Source organism: Panicum virgatum, chromosome 7N (assembly GCF_016808335.1).
Source record: "Panicum virgatum strain AP13 chromosome 7N, P.virgatum_v5, whole genome shotgun sequence".
NCBI lineage: Eukaryota > Viridiplantae > Streptophyta > Magnoliopsida > Poales > Poaceae > Panicum > Panicum virgatum.
Window position 1 is genome coordinate 47982353 of NC_053151.1, and position 15085 is coordinate 47997437.

At 47.4% G+C, this 15085-nt stretch overlaps 2 protein-coding genes across 2 annotated transcripts; both read right to left on the bottom strand.

Annotated features, from left to right (window-relative positions):
* Nucleotides 1-1297: 1297 nt before the first annotated feature.
* LOC120682417 (golgin candidate 2-like) lies at nucleotides 1298-5542 on the bottom strand. The gene is made up of 10 exons (XM_039964330.1): nucleotides 5410-5542; nucleotides 4749-5318; nucleotides 4189-4299; nucleotides 3973-4032; nucleotides 3480-3537; nucleotides 3199-3254; nucleotides 2979-3071; nucleotides 2325-2450; nucleotides 1990-2037; nucleotides 1298-1883 (listed from the first exon to the last, which is right to left on the bottom strand). The coding sequence occupies exons 1-10, from the start codon at nucleotides 5461-5463 to the stop codon at nucleotides 1536-1538; spliced, it is 1524 nt and encodes a 507-aa protein (XP_039820264.1). The 5' UTR covers nucleotides 5464-5542; the 3' UTR covers nucleotides 1298-1535.
* Nucleotides 5543-7549: 2007 nt separating this feature from the next.
* LOC120681360 lies at nucleotides 7550-8242 on the bottom strand. Its single transcript, XM_039962859.1, has one exon. It carries the CDS (start codon nucleotides 8240-8242, stop codon nucleotides 7550-7552), a length of 693 nt encoding a protein of 230 aa, XP_039818793.1.
* Between the last annotated feature and the right edge of the window lie 6843 nt (nucleotides 8243-15085).

Here is a 15085-nt window from a genome sequence, read left to right on the forward strand (position 1 = left end):
GGACCTCATCACCGGCGACCGCGTGCCCTTGCCGTCCTTCACCACAATCCGGAGACTCGAAGTCGCGGACTACTACGAACTCCACGTCGCTGTCGAAAATCGGCTCCACCTTTTCCAGCAGGTCAAACTGTGCCAGACGCCGGCGCACCCGAACGGCTACCTGGCCGTCGCTCTCTTCTCCAGCGGACCCTTGGGTATGCTCGCGTTCACGGCGAACGGCGACGAGGGCTGGACGCCACTGATGAACCCCGCGGGAGTGCACAACCTCAAGTTCACGGACGCCACCGTCCACAACGGGAAGGTGGTCGCTGTGGCCGGATCTGGGGACATCTACTCCTGGGACATGGAAGGCGCAGCTGCGGAACCCACACTGCTGCCGCGAGTACCGGAGATCCACCACGTCAGCCACGACCTCAGGCGCGGGTTCTACCTCGCCGCGTCGAGCGCCGGCCAGCTTCAGGTAGTCTGCATGCACGGCCACGGCGACGTCAAGGACAGTCGCAGCAGGAGGATCGTGTTCAAGGACCAGTGGAGCTTCTTCGCGCGCCACGTCTCGCTGCACGAGCTCGACGCGGCCACCGGCGCGTGGCGCCGCGTCAGGGACCTCGGCGGCGACCGCGCCCTCTTCGTGGGTGGAAACTACCCGTTCTACGCCACCGTGCCTCCAGGCGGTTCCAACGATCTCCAGGCCGATTGCGTCTACATCGCGGACTTGCTCGTCTGTGACGCCGCCGTCTTCGATCTGAAGCTGGGAGATGACTACATCTACGAATTTGAGCGCCGGCTCAGTTATCCGGCCATGGCCGACTCCTTGCAAATGCCAATGTGGTTCCAGCCAACTGCGTACCCTATTGCATAATTGCCGTAGAAGAGCTAGCGGCAAACAATATAAATTTCGCAATAGCAAACGATATTCGGATTGAGTGCTAGCAAGAAAACATTTGAATTTTGGTTATGTAATAATCCTGGCGATGCATGACATAACTATACATGGATAGATTCATCCTGATAAGTATTTTTTTTCATGTAATTTTATCTCATCATGATATGTGTAACTCTATAAATTGGAATGGGCATCAATTGACATGAAAGAATTCAGCTAGAATGACTTCCTTTCGGTATTTTTTTTTGTCTAATCTTGGCTATGTATGACTATTGTATTTAAGAATCGATAAGAAATACTATGACCTTTTTATATTTTTTTATCTCATGGCAAAAGCATTTGTGTAATATTTATCTTCACTGGTAATTGGAAGTGTCTGTTGTGGATCAGAATGAGAACTGTACGCATACCTTATATACAACTTCACTTGCAATTCCAAATTCATGTATGAAACTATTCTCATTCTGTATGTTTCACTATTACATTCTGATTCGACATTGGGGGAAAAGTAGCAATGGAAATAAAATGTATGATACAATCATAGATATTCATGGAAGTTCAATCTCATATTTCTCCACCCGAAAAAATAAAAGTGGTACACCTCGTTTACACAGGTAGAGTATACTGGAGTGATGTATCAGCAAAAACAACATCAAATGCTTGTCTTATTTAACGTCTCCAACGAAAAAGTAGCACCAGGGTGATTTTCTGATACTGTTGGGTGTGATGTTAGTATGTACAATACCCATAAGTGGAGGCATACCAGGTACACCAAAGCCCAAATCTGCGCCTTCGGATTCCGCCTTAAGAATATATGCCCTGCCGAGAAAATCGAATCGAGCTGTCGGATAGCGGTTCCCAGCTGCTGCTGCCCAGCCCTTATCCTGTCACGAAGCTTTGGTGAATATGATTCTTGCCATGCACCAGCTTCGATGTCTATTCTTGATGAGCTTGTCGAAGCTGTTGATGAGGTGCTATTGTCGAGCAATCTTGAGACTGCCTGTAGATATAGTGTTACTCCCCTCGCATACAATTGTACTTGGGTAAACTTACTAGGGCTGTCAAAATCTTATAAAGTGACTTAGATACAATGGGTCTACATATACCTCTATTCTCATTAACAGAGCTGCCTTCTCTGAAGATAGGGACTCAACCTGAAAATAGAGTAACAACATTTATTTTCAAATAGTAAAATCTTTAAATTAGGTGTCATTATTTATTATTGATAACAAGGGTTGTTTTTCAAAACTTTATCACAGGAAGTTTATAGCTTCCCTAACTCCATTACAATACCAATGAAGGAAGGGAATGCCAACTGTTCTCGTCAGTAGAAAATTAGGCAAGATTCTATCCCAACACAATAGCTTAATCATGTGAAACTCATGCTGCTCCAAAAACCAGGCAACGAAGTCACAAGATGGGGTGTACTTAAGGAACGGACCTGCATTTGCTTCTGAATCAACCGATCAGTTAGTTGATCAAGCCTCTTCTTGAGTTCGATTTCCACCTCTGTAGGGTGAACCATGTTTCTTCTAGTGAGCTCAATGCTTTCTTCAATCTTCCTTGCCTATGGATAAAAAAATGGCCCCAGTCCAGATAATTGGTTAACATAACTATTAGCTACAGAACAGAGTGTAAATATGCAAATCTCTTGTAAAAAGGAGACTCAGCCCTACAGCACCAGAACCTATGGATGAAATATTCAAGAAATTGCAACACATGCGCAATTAGTTTATTTGGAGAATATTAAATAAGCATGGATGCCTTTAGTCCCTCGCTTCCAGGTTGTAATAGATTTCCCTATCTATTTCACCAGTGAACAATATAATGTCTTAGAGAAGAAACATGTGCTCAGAAGCAAATATGTGTGTGCTCCAAAATCAAGTAAAGTGGGACAACAATTTAAAAACAGTGAACCAGTCGAAGCTCAGTTCTATGTTATATCACAGTACAATGACAAACACTATGGGATATCAATAAACCAGATTATACTGATAAGATCCAATTGACCACATAATTATAAAAGGAACTCCTGATCAGGATTATGATTTGCATACGAAAACTAATGACTACAGTTGTTCTTTGGAGAGCCTACCTTGTCCTTCAGGTTCACAATTCTATCACATGTCAGAGTGTATTCTGCATCAATAATTTCCTCCTCCAGCTTGAACCTTCTCAAAGATTCTATCTAGACAAAAGTTAACTAATATTACAAACTGATAAGGCCAGATATTTTTTTCTAGGAGTCAACAGTTCTACTCGAATGACTCAAGGAAATATTGTATCTGTTGGGCAAATGTATGTTGATTGCATACTTCATCAACCGGAGGGATGCTTGTCTTTTGTATCTTTGCTAGCTTTCTTTTGTATCCTGTTCATGGAATGATAATAAAGGTCACCTACTGAAAAGAATTGATGTTGATGCCAAAAAGAATTACATTCAATAAAGCCAAAAGTCTCATACTTAAGTCAGTTCAAAAAGACAAGAACATGAATCAGCTTAATATACCATTGGCATTAAACTTAAATTAGAGTGCTTGAAATCACTGGAAACTAAAAACCAGAGAGCCCCATAAAAGAGTCATTGTCAACTTACTGTCTACAGCAAGCGTCTTTGTTTCAATTTCCTCTCGAAGCTGGGAAACTTGATCTACCTGTCAAATACCAAAAATAAACAGTTTTGAAATTATTGACAACACACTCTGTTAATCGTGAAACATTTATGAAGTATTAATCCCATTCAACTCATTATTAGAAGATTGTTATGTTAAGGATCCTTACTCCAGTAACAGGAAGGCAACAATATATAGCAAATTGCATTGTGCACAAAACTCTAGACTAACCTATTATTCCGATTCCAGAATGTATCAAGTATGTCCAGTGGTAGAATTTTGGAGCAGATGTTGTTGTTATCCCTATTTATTATGCACAGTGCAGTTTCTCCAAATTTAGAGGGGAAGAATAAAGCTTCAATGTTCAACTATCTATGCACCCACATCTGTTGTTAGTTGTTACCATAGAACAGGGCTGTCATCGTATTTTCATTGTTTCTTAAGCCTAAAACCCAATGCACGGAAAAGAAGACATACTTGAACTTCCAGATTCCATTGTTCCCTGGCAAGCAATTTTGCAAGATCTGCGTTTGTGACCTGCAAAATCGTTTGGTAAGAGCATTGCTAAGACTTGTGACAATGGGAAAACTATTTTCCACCACAACAGTGAAAGGCTCCATATACACCATCTGCAGAGTTTGGCATAAAAATGGCAGAGGGGGTGGGGGACAGAATCGGTAGACAGCGATATACCTCAAGTCTAGCCAAACATGCAAGGGCTTCCATTCTAGTGCTGTGATGTCTCTGTTTCTCCATCTCCACTGCTTCCATTGTTTCAATCATACTAGTCTGCAACTCTGAAGCCTGAAATATGTTGAGCAAAATTCTTTTAAAGAATCATCACCTTCTGTACCATCTCACCAGGATATAAATGATTTTGCATATGAACACTGAGCAGCTGACTCTGCCTTGCAAGAGACAGTTGTGGACTGCATTGTCGGGACTCAAGATCAACATAAAGTTCCATACATCCATAACCAGTGCAATAATCAAGATGTTTGATTTTGTGCTCCAATGCAGTATTGCAAACGCATTGAAACTAAGGAGAATATATACTTTATAACAAACAAACAGTATGCGATGTATTACTAACTCGACTGTTATGTAAATCACAAAAATACAGTTAACAATATGCAAGCTATAGGAATAGTTCCTGTTGCTCTGTTCACAGCTGTACATAGTATGTGATACAGTATATTTTTAGCAACCTCATAAATCTCAAGCAACATAAAATCGACGAGGCGCAGACTCACCTCCTGCGCTTGCTCCTTCTCACGCTCGGCGAGCAGCTTCTCAAGCCCGGCCTTCTCCCCCTCGAGCCTCGCAATAGCCTCCTCTCGCTCGGCGATCGCGCGTGCAGCCATGGCCGCGAGCCGCTCAGCCCGCCGCCGTCTCCTATCCTCCTCCCTCCGTCTCTCCTCCTCCGAATCCTCCGAATCATCGCTCCCCGACCCATCCGATGCATCATCGCTCCCGCTCCCGCTCCCGCTCCCACTCTCAGACGCGCCACCCTTGCCATCCCCGCGATCCCCACGATCCCCTTCCGGCTTCACCTCAGCCACCACCTCTACCGGCGGCGCACCACCGGCTTGATCCTGCAACGCGAGCACCGCAGCCGCGGACGCGGAGCGGCGGGGCGCGGGGGAAGGCGGGGAGGGGCGCTTCGCGGCTAGGCGGAGGCCGAGGGAAGGGCGCGGGCCGGCCGCGGGCGGCGCGTCGAGGAAAGCATCGGCATCGGCTGAGGGAGAGGTGGAGGGGTGCAGCGCGGCGAGGTCGGAGGCGGAGGGGGACTTGCCGAGGGACTCCGCCGCCTGCTGGTCGATCTGAAGCGCAAGAGGAGTGTAAGAGTCAGAAGAGATGGAGTGAGGACTCGAGGGGTTGCGGCGGCGAGGTAGGAACGGCAGGTGTCCTTGCCTGATGGAGGAGGGTCTCGGCGGCTTTGAGCTTGGAGGAGATCCACCCCGCCATGGCGCGGCGGCGCGGCGAACGGAGGGGCCGCGAGGCGTGATGATTGGACTGGACGCCGCCCCGCGGGTTGGTCGGTGACTGACGCGCCGCAGCCGCAGGGTGTGGCTACTGGCAAGACCTGAAAATGGGCCGGGCCGCAAGACATGAGGGGTTTGCTGAGTTGGTCCGCGCGCTTGTTGGATCGTGAACAAGCCTGAACTGATGAATGATGAGCAGAATCCATGGCAAGAAACTTCAGAAATACTAAACCTCAAATAGTCAAATGCTAAGACTGGGTCTGCCTCCATCATTTGAGTTTTGAGGGCCTAATTTTTACGGAAAAGCTAAATCTCCCTCGGATGATCCAAATCCGACAACATTAGCGTTGATTAGGATGAGCCAAATTTGGTTATTCCTAGCTAGTTCCAAAACAGAGAGAGAGAAGGAAAAAAAACAAGCACTGAATTATTTCATACATACATGAAGGTACCATTGCTTTTGGAGACAATTTCTTTTGAACAGGTTGGGCAGGCGCTCTGCCTTCTCGTTGATCGTAGAGTCAGAGAAAAATACTGCGCACTTCGCAGGAGCTAAGTACGAAAACCAAGAAAGCAGAGAAGAAACTAAAAAAAATTTGCTACACCACCTACACTTTTACTGCTCCTTTTAAATTGCTCCATTACGGGCCTGTTTAGATCCTAAAACGCAAAATACAAAATTTTTATAAATCGCTTGTATGGTGTACTAAATGTAGTCGAAAAATAAATCGCATTACACAAATGGATTGTAAATCGCGAGACGAATCTAATGAGCCTAATTAGGACGTGATTAGACACTATATTGCTACAGTAAATATGCTCTAATGATGAATGCGGTGAGTGGGCGAGTCTTCCTCGCGCGTGCGCCTGCGGGACACGTGGCGCCCCCGGACCCCGACCCGGCGGTATATTGGTTCTATGCGCGTGGGAGGTCCGGATGGACGCGAAGAGGTCCCGGACCCCTATGGGGGGTCCGCGCCCTCGGCTGCTAGCGCGGAGCTTCCCCTCCTCAGGGACACGTGGCGTCACCGGACCCGTTCCCAGAGCGGGGAACGGGTCCGGGGCCGTTGGCCCGGTGTGGTAAGAGCCGGATCCCTGGGGCCCGGCTGCTCCGCCCCTTAGGGTGTAGTTATGGATGACTACGCGAGTCCTACATTACTGTAGTAGGAATGGGTATCCCTACTACGGGGTTGTCTAGTTTACAGTCGCCCGTTGGGATGGAATCTTACGATCGATTCTCCGACAACCGCTGATAGTAGCTGTTTTTTCCTTTTCCAGTAGTTTTTTTTTGTCATTTTGTGATAAAAAAGTTTAGGAAAAAAATACAGAGAGACAGAAAAAATTTAATGAGAAAACTTTTACATCCAAACAAAAAAACTCGGGTAAAAATTATTTGCACCCAAAACAAAAAAAAGGCTCAGGTAAAAAGTTTTTGAAGCACAAATATTTTAATGAGAAAAAATTTACAAGAGAAAGTTTTAAGAAAAAATAAAAAAATGGGAAAAAAACTTTCGCACCAAAAACTAAAAATAATTGGGAGAAAAAATTGGTGAAAGTTTTTGCATCAAAAAAAAGAAAAAAACAACACCGCTACCCCTCAGGGAGCTCGCCGTCGCCGACGCCGGAGACGAATGCCCCAGGGAGGACCCCGCCGCCAATAGTGAGAGCTCGAGGTGCGGGCCGCCGCGCCGTGCCCGGAGCTTTGCTCCGGGGAAGCCCGTCGCCGCGTTGCTGGCCCCTGATCGAGGAAGCTCGTGGACCACCCCACCGTCAGGCCGCCGCACCTTCGTCTCCGCCTCCCCGCAGCCGGGCAGCCGCACCTCGCCTCCAGCCCGCCGAGCCGCTTGAGTTAGATCCAGAGCACAAGGGGAGAGAGAGAGGAAGAGGAAGGAGACGGGAACACGGATGGGGATTTGTCACGGGAAGGGGATGGGAGGAGTCAAGCAGTTCACGGAAGCAGAGTCAAAGAGATGGATGGAAGGCAAAAAGCTGCTAGGGCGCGAGACCCGCCACGTTGGGGTCGATCATGACTTTGCATCCGTCCGGTCACCCGTAGAACCAGCGGCCCACTACAGAGTACCGACAATGTCCCAAGAATAGACGTGGCCGCTCAAGCTGACGGCTAATATCTTCCCCTCGTGGGCGATGGTGTCCCCGTACGTCAGGAATCCTTCGCGGTGGTTCCTCAACGTCGTCCAGCAATCGTCTCCGGCCGCCGTGAACGCCAGCAAACAATCGAACATTGCAATGGCCAGGTAGCCGTCCCGGTGCGCGGGCGTCCGGCACAGCGCCACCTGCTGGAAACGGTAGACTGACCTCGGCGCGACGCAGAGCACGTCGTCCTCTATGGTCGCTCTGGGGATGGTGGTGAAGGAGGGCAGGCGGACCCCGTCGCCGGTGGCAGGGTTCAGGAGCTCGATGTCGAACCCGGCGTCCATGGTCACTAGCCAGTCGTCCTTGGCGCCAATCCACCACCTGTTCTCGAGCCCCTCGGCCTCGGCGTGGAAGGATTTGCCGGAAGACACGTCGTTCAGGGCGAAGGTGGCCGCCCTGTCGCCGTCCGGGGCGGAGGTGAGCAGCGTGGGGGCGCCCGACCGCAAGCGACGGGGAGCCCCCTCGCACGCGGCGGCCCAGGACTTGCAGACGGCGGGGAATCGGAGGGCGCTGAAGGCGTCGAGGCGGTCCACGACGTGGCCGCACAGCTCCGGCAGGAGGTCGGCCCATGGGGCGGCGGCCGTGTCGGTAGAGTCTGACGGCCGCATCGTCGACAACTAGGAGATTCCGCTGCCTGCAATCGATCAGGACGTGACTTGTCATCAGGATGTGAATTGTGATGATCATGAACCCAAAGCCTATTCCGATTACTACCAGTAGGAAAATCGGAGTCCCGTTCAAGTGAGATTCGTACTACATGCCTACGTGGAGTCTTGGATCCGGTTTGCACGGGGACGAAGCGTGCGTCTCCTTGGCTGACATGGACGGGCGCGGAGCTCTTTCAGTCTGCTGGACGGGCGAGCGTCCGGATTAGGGATGGCATACCCGATGGGTAGTGGCACCCATATCCATATCCACCAGGATTAAATTTTACCTAATGGATTACCCGTACTTATGTATGGCTACAAAAATGCTTCCATACACACATCTGCGGGATAATTTATACCCGATGGGTAACCCGCATCCAAAAGTTACATATGAATAACATACATTTACATGAAAAATAAATCAAGCTTCATTTTTTTTTTAGAATTATAAATTAAACTTCATTGCAACAAGCTAATGAGTTAGGCCAAATTCATGGGTTTGGGCCAAATATATATACTAGGAGGGTTTATTTGGATTTGGGCTAAATTCATGAGCCATGTGAGCTAAAATGAGTTAGGCACTAGTCTGGCTTTGTTTTTTCAGCGAGTGTTTTTTACCTGCAGGTAGACGGATATAGGTAGTATATATCCACATTCATACCCGCCATACCAATGAGTATAGGATTTTCTCCAACAACATACACACGTATAGAAAATTTATTCTATACCTGTTTTCTTATTGGATAAAATCCGTCGGATATTTTGGATTTTAGGTACCGTTGCCATCTTGAATTCGGATATCGGATTGCTCGGACTAGATCACTACTGCAGAAGAGCAGCGCCTAGGTTGGGCCGTGGGCTGGCGCAATGGGCCAGATGTTACAGTGTGGCACCGAGAGAAACTCGCGCAGTCGCGCTGTTAGGCTAAAAAAACGGACGATGCAACCAACAACCATAGTTAAACAATCATCCGGAAATTTGAAAATTGAGCTCGTGAAACAAAATTAACGTGAAAATTGGCACGTCCTTGCAACGATGGGATAGGTACATGTTCCTCCTATCCAAAACTGAATTTGAGTGTTTGACTGGCGTTTAACGTGCAGATCGAGTATGCTTGCTTTCTTATCAGATTGTTTGTTTAATTAAAAAGATGGGCACATGCGGATATGCATACTCATATCACCAAAGATGCTACATGAACTCCCTATAAATAAAATCAAATGATGTGCAATGGAAGCGAGATGGGCATCGTGGACGTGCGATCGGGTCAGTAATGTAACAAGCAATCAGAAGAAAACAAGCCGGTGGTTGGGACATGGCCACATGGGAGCCGTCGAGTGGACATGGCCACATGGAAGAGGCGGCCTGGCCGTGCTTCGGATTGGCAGATCCCACCTGCGGGCTGCATAGACTACTAGTAAAATATGCAGTTATTATTTGTATTTTGTAATGGGAAAAACATTGACCATAAGAGTTTTCTGTCCATGCGTTAGACCCTGTCCATGCGTTAGACCCTCAGTTTATAACTAGAGTTTCTGTCCATGTTGTGCAAAATCCTTGTTATTAGCATCTGTAATAGACGGGCTAAGATAGCCACTCACTGAACATCCTCCAATACCCCATCCTCTGCCTTGGGCACCCGAAACTAAGATACTCCGTGTGACGGAATCGCCAAATTAAAACTCTAAATTAAGCGTAATGGTCGTCATTTGAACACATCAGACGCAATAGCTTAATGGCTTAATTTGACGGCTCTTTTTCAACCCACGGCCCGATCGAAACATCACCGGTAGTCTCACGCGAGGGTGGGCGCAAATGGTACAAGCACAACACAATACTTAAAATTACATACACAAGACGATTATGAAACAATAAGTTTTATAAACTGAGTTCAGATATACATATGATGGTATCATTTACAAATTTTACAATATGTGAAACCGAAGTTCAAAACGAGAGAAAACCTACAACTACACTAGCTTTTACCAGTCTGTCTTTACATGACCGGTCAGACCGGTTCTCCCAACCGATCAGACCGGTCACTACCCTGAGGCCTCCACCGGTCAGACCGGTCTACGCAAAACAGAGGGGCTGCACGCTCAACCCTGCAGTGTGCAACCCAACAACTTCCTAGCCTAGGGGTCTCGCTCCACCACCTCCCACCCCTCTGCATCCCGACGGATGAACTTGACACAGCAGGGGCAGAAGTCAACGTCTGGATGGCCTGAAATAATTGTGGCAACAAACCCTGAGTATACTAATACTCAGCAAGACTTACCCGACCATTGGGTATACTTAGCCCACATATCTAGACATGCAAAGCTTTTTGGCTGGTGTTACACCCCGAAAACTCACCAAAAGTAAATCATGCGCTAAAGTTGTTTTTATCGTTGAGCTCGACTCAAACCCTGAACCCTAATCCCCAGAACCTCTCCCGAACAACCCGACACCCGAATTCAATCCACGTCCCATCTCTTCCCCATCCTACGAGACGCGTCGTGACCGGCCGCCGCGAATCCCGCCCCCTCTTTTCCCCTCTCCTCCAACCGCGTGCCCCACCTCCCGCGTTCCGCACGCCACGCGTGGCCGACCGCAGCCGCGGTCGCCGCTGGCGCGCACCGCTTTCCCCCTCCCTCCTTTTTCCTTTCCCTCCCTTCTATTTTCTTTTTCCCTATTTCTTTTTCCTTTTTCCCATTTCTTTTTCCCCTTTTCTCTTTTTCTTTTTCTTTTCTCTTCCCCCCTTCCTTTCTCCCTCCTCTGCCTCGCTCCCGCTCGCCCCGAGCCCCGCCAGGCCCGGTTTCCTTCCCCAACGCCTTTGGCCAACTCGGCCTGCCACCGGACGCCGCGGACGCGCCTCGCCCCGGCTCCCAGTGCGCGCCCCTCCTCCCTCTCCTCCCCGTGGCCCATGTAACGGCCCAGGGTTTTAAATAGCCAATTTAGGGTAATTAGAACCACTTTATGCATCATGTGCTTGAATTGATTGAAAAATGATCTTTTTTTAAATATAAAGGTTATATGTGTAATTATGATTTTATGCAAGGTCCTTTCTGCAGTTATATTGATTAGAGTATGCATTTATAACTTTTGTGGAGGGTGTTTTTGCAAAATTCAGTGCATTTATTGCATGGCAGCAAATTTTGCTTTTAAGTCTAAGTTGAAAGTGAAATTGAATTGAAAAAGACAAAATTCCTGGAATTCAAAAATCCTCTCCATGTTTTCAAATTTAGCTCTTGAATCTTTGATCAAATAAATTTTTGCTCAACATCAAAGTTGTAGATCTTGAAAAATTGAACAACTTTCATGTTGGGCACTTTTTCTTTTGAGCCCTATTTTAAAAGTTATCGCTAGTTTACAGACTGGTCCCTGGAATTTTTGGAAATTGCGTTTGGGTCCTTTTTCTTCCACCTCCAGCTCCTTCCTCTGTTTCCAGCCGTCAGCGCCGAGCACCGCCCGCCGCCGCTCTGGGCCGGCCGTAGGCCAACTCCAGCTTCGCCTTCGCTTCACGTGGCACCTCCACATGCTTCTGGACCCATCCCCCTCGCGCTGGTACCTCCTCCGCTTGCCACGCACCCCCGCCGAGCTTCGCGCGGCTGCCACGGTGCCACCTCGCCGCCGCCAGTGCCGTGCGCCCGCCGTGGAGGGCCGCCCCCGCGCCACCTCCTGCTTGCCTGGTAGCTTCTACGCGTCGCGCTGCACGTTCACCGCCCTCCTTTGCCTTGCGCTGGAGCCTCCATCTCGCGCCACGCGCCCAGTGAGGCCACCGCCGGCCGCCACCGCAATGCCGCCGTGGCTAGCCCGACGCAGTGCCCCAACCCCTCTCCTCTCGCGCGCATCAAAACCAGGAGGACCCCCTCCTTCTTTTCCCTTCGCGCTTTTGCCAGTTCCTCCACCCCACACCCCGGAACGCCGCCGCCGCTCCACCGAACGCCGGCGAGCCTCAAGCCCGCCGTCGAGCCGCGCCTCCACAGACGCTCCGCCCAAATCGACCCCACATCTAGCTTCGCCTCGACCCCGCGCATCTCGCCCACCCTTTCTCCCCGCCAATCCCTCACCGGAGCGCCGCCTCCGCCGTCCTCCTCCGCCGCCGGAGCAATTGCTCCGCGGGGAAACCCCAATCCGACCACACCGAGCCCCAAGAAGACCACCACTGGGTTCGCCTTGGCCTGCTCTCCATTTCCCCCAACCCCACCCTCGCCGCCGACGCCTCCCTTCGCCGGTTTTGGCCGGTCAACCGTCGCCCTTCTCTCTGACCCAGCCAAGGGCCTTCGGTTTTGAATTCGAAAAACCCCAGGGGGTTATCTGCGTAGTCAGTGACACATTTGAATAGTGCTATAGGGACTTGTTTGTAATAGTTTGCTGTGATCTTTAAAATTCAATATCAATTCGTAGAAAATTCGTAAAATAGCAAATCTTGATGTTTTGGAATCCTCTTGAAGAGGTCTATGCAGTAGAACCATAATATGTTAGGCTTTAGTTGCAAGTTTTTTCTGTAGAATTTAATTTGTGTTACTAGTGCTTAAATATTAGTTGTTTTCATCTTTTTCTTAACTACTGTATAAAGCCATTTCTTGCAGTGAAACTTTTATGGTAGTTCACTCTTGTAACACTTGTTTCGCTATAAAAATTTCATGATCAGTTCTTTGGTGTAGCTATTTATTTGGTTTAATCTTTGTTTAGTAGACTTTAATTATGGTAAATAGTTTCTGTTCATAATAAATAATGAATTTATTTCTGCATGCTCTTTCTGAGTAGTTTCGTTTGTCCAGAAAGTTTGAGCCTCAGTTCATGAATAGAACAGGAGCTAAATTTGAATCTTGCTAAACTGATGTCTGTTTTGTTTATTTTCTCAGAATTAATTCTTTGTAGATAAAATCATGAAAAATTCACAGTAGCTATATCATCCCTGTTTAGACATACTGTTAAATTTTGAGCTCATTTTTTGTTTTAGTTTGACTAGTATAATTCAAACTTGTTCTAGGTGTTGTCTGAATAAATGAATTGTTGTGATTAAATGGCTACATGTCTTGGCATGATTTTTACAGGGTAGCTTAATCTGTTCATGTTCTGTTTAGGGTAATATTTGGTAAATTAATTACTGTTTGTACTTTGAGTTATATGTTTATTAGCAAACCATGACTTGCTTGTTATAAGAAACCACCCCCACTTGTTGATGAAGTTAGTCAACTTCATTTGTGCTGTTGATCATGATGCCTTGTGTAGATAGATTTGTTATTTAGCTACTCTATAAACGATTGCCCATGTGTGTTTATAGTTCTGTTCTTGCATTACATATAGATACGACTGCCTTATCGGACGAGACGTACGAGCTGATCCCTGAATCTGACGGAGGTGATCTCGAAGCTCAAGTAAACACTGCTGAACTAACTGAAGCCCCGGACCAAAGTTCGGAAGAGCCTAGAGCTGAAATAGTTAGCAACTACCGAGAAGGCAAGCCCCGGACATAACCTATATTTCAAATTATTATCATTTACTGTTATTATTTACTTGTGCATTTACAGTTCTTAGGATTTGAATTGAAACCCTAGATGCATGATCCTAGGAACCTATGTACTGAACACTAGACTCGAGATCGACTACTTGCTAAGCTTATAGGACCGGTAAAAGTCGAGTGATTGCCTGTCACTCGCGAGCTTTATAGGAATTGTTTGTTTACTTCTGTTATCAATATAAGGACGACGGACGGGGTTGTGATCGATATCATGACTTTATGTGAGACCCCGTTTGTGTTGATGAACTTGCTAAGGTCGCAGGGTGTGGTAGCAGTGGTTAAGTTTTTGAAAGTACTAGCCACATGCCGTAAATATGGTATGCGGCAAGCCTAGTAGCCGATTGGACCGGGGAGTGGATATACCTTTCACTCTCTCTTTAGAGATAGGTTTTTAAATGTTATTGTTGATCAACACTACGACTTCAAGGGACAAGGGTGGACCGGGCACGGGTGGACCTTGGAGCCCTGTAGTCGGGGAGAGTGACCCTATCCACAAGCCGGAAAGAAAGGTCAACGGTTGCTTAGAAGTGACTCGACGGTGCTTCAAGCGTGTGTGCTAGGTTATCCTTGCAAGGTTGAATTTCGATTCAGAATCGTCCGCCTCTCACGATGAAATGAGACTGCTTGATCCCTTTGCCACACAGAGTAATAAGAGCAACAATATTATTTATTAATCTTGATGTTTCCTTAGTTTTCTACCATGTTTGGATAGCAGTTGCTTACATAGAATGGTTAATCAACTAGAATCTTGAAAGCTAAAACTTGAAAGTAAGGACATACTCTTTATTGCTTTTCAGCAAAAGGAAAACCAGAGCCTCACAAAACCTTGCATAGTCTAGCTAAAGTGGGCTACTTATACCCGTTGACGGTTAAGCCTTGCTGAGTATTAGAATACTCAGCCTTGCTGTTGAAACCCTTTTTTTCAGGTATGAGTCTTGAGGACCAGGTCGCTAGTTTGACCTATCCCTGCTCTTTGCCTCCTGGCTGGTCCGTAGAGTGGGATTCGTCTTCGGCCGGCAATGACCATGACGAGTGATACCTTGCTTGGCTAGCTTGGTATACTTTTGCGACGTGTTGTAGCCGTCGTTGTCTCTTTCCGCTGCTTTCAAACTCTGAAGTTAAAGTTATGGTTTGTATAACTGCTTTTTAAAGTTTGTACTTGTAATAATGTTTTAGAACTGGTTTGTAATCATTTTATGCCTGTGTTGTAAACTTGTGGTTGTAATATCTCTGGACTCGCCTTCGTGCGGGGTATGCTTGTTCGATCCGAGAACCGGTGGTTGTATCGGGACGTT

Excerpts from the sequence above, each read along its gene's own strand:
- LOC120681360 (XM_039962859.1), bottom strand. The coding sequence starts at position 8,242 with ATGCGGCCGTCAGACTCTACCGACACGGCCGCCGCCCCATGGGCCGAC.
- LOC120682417 (XM_039964330.1), bottom strand. The coding sequence starts at position 5,463 with ATGGCGGGGTGGATCTCCTCCAAGCTCAAAGCCGCCGAGACCCTCCTC. Across the intron at positions 3,255-3,479 it reads AAAGACGCTTGCTGTAGACA|GATACAAAAGAAAGCTAGCA; the intron begins GTAAGTTGACAA and ends TTCCATGAACAG. Across the intron at positions 2,038-2,324 it reads TGATTCAGAAGCAAATGCAG|GTTGAGTCCCTATCTTCAGA; the intron begins GTCCGTTCCTTA and ends CTCTATTTTCAG.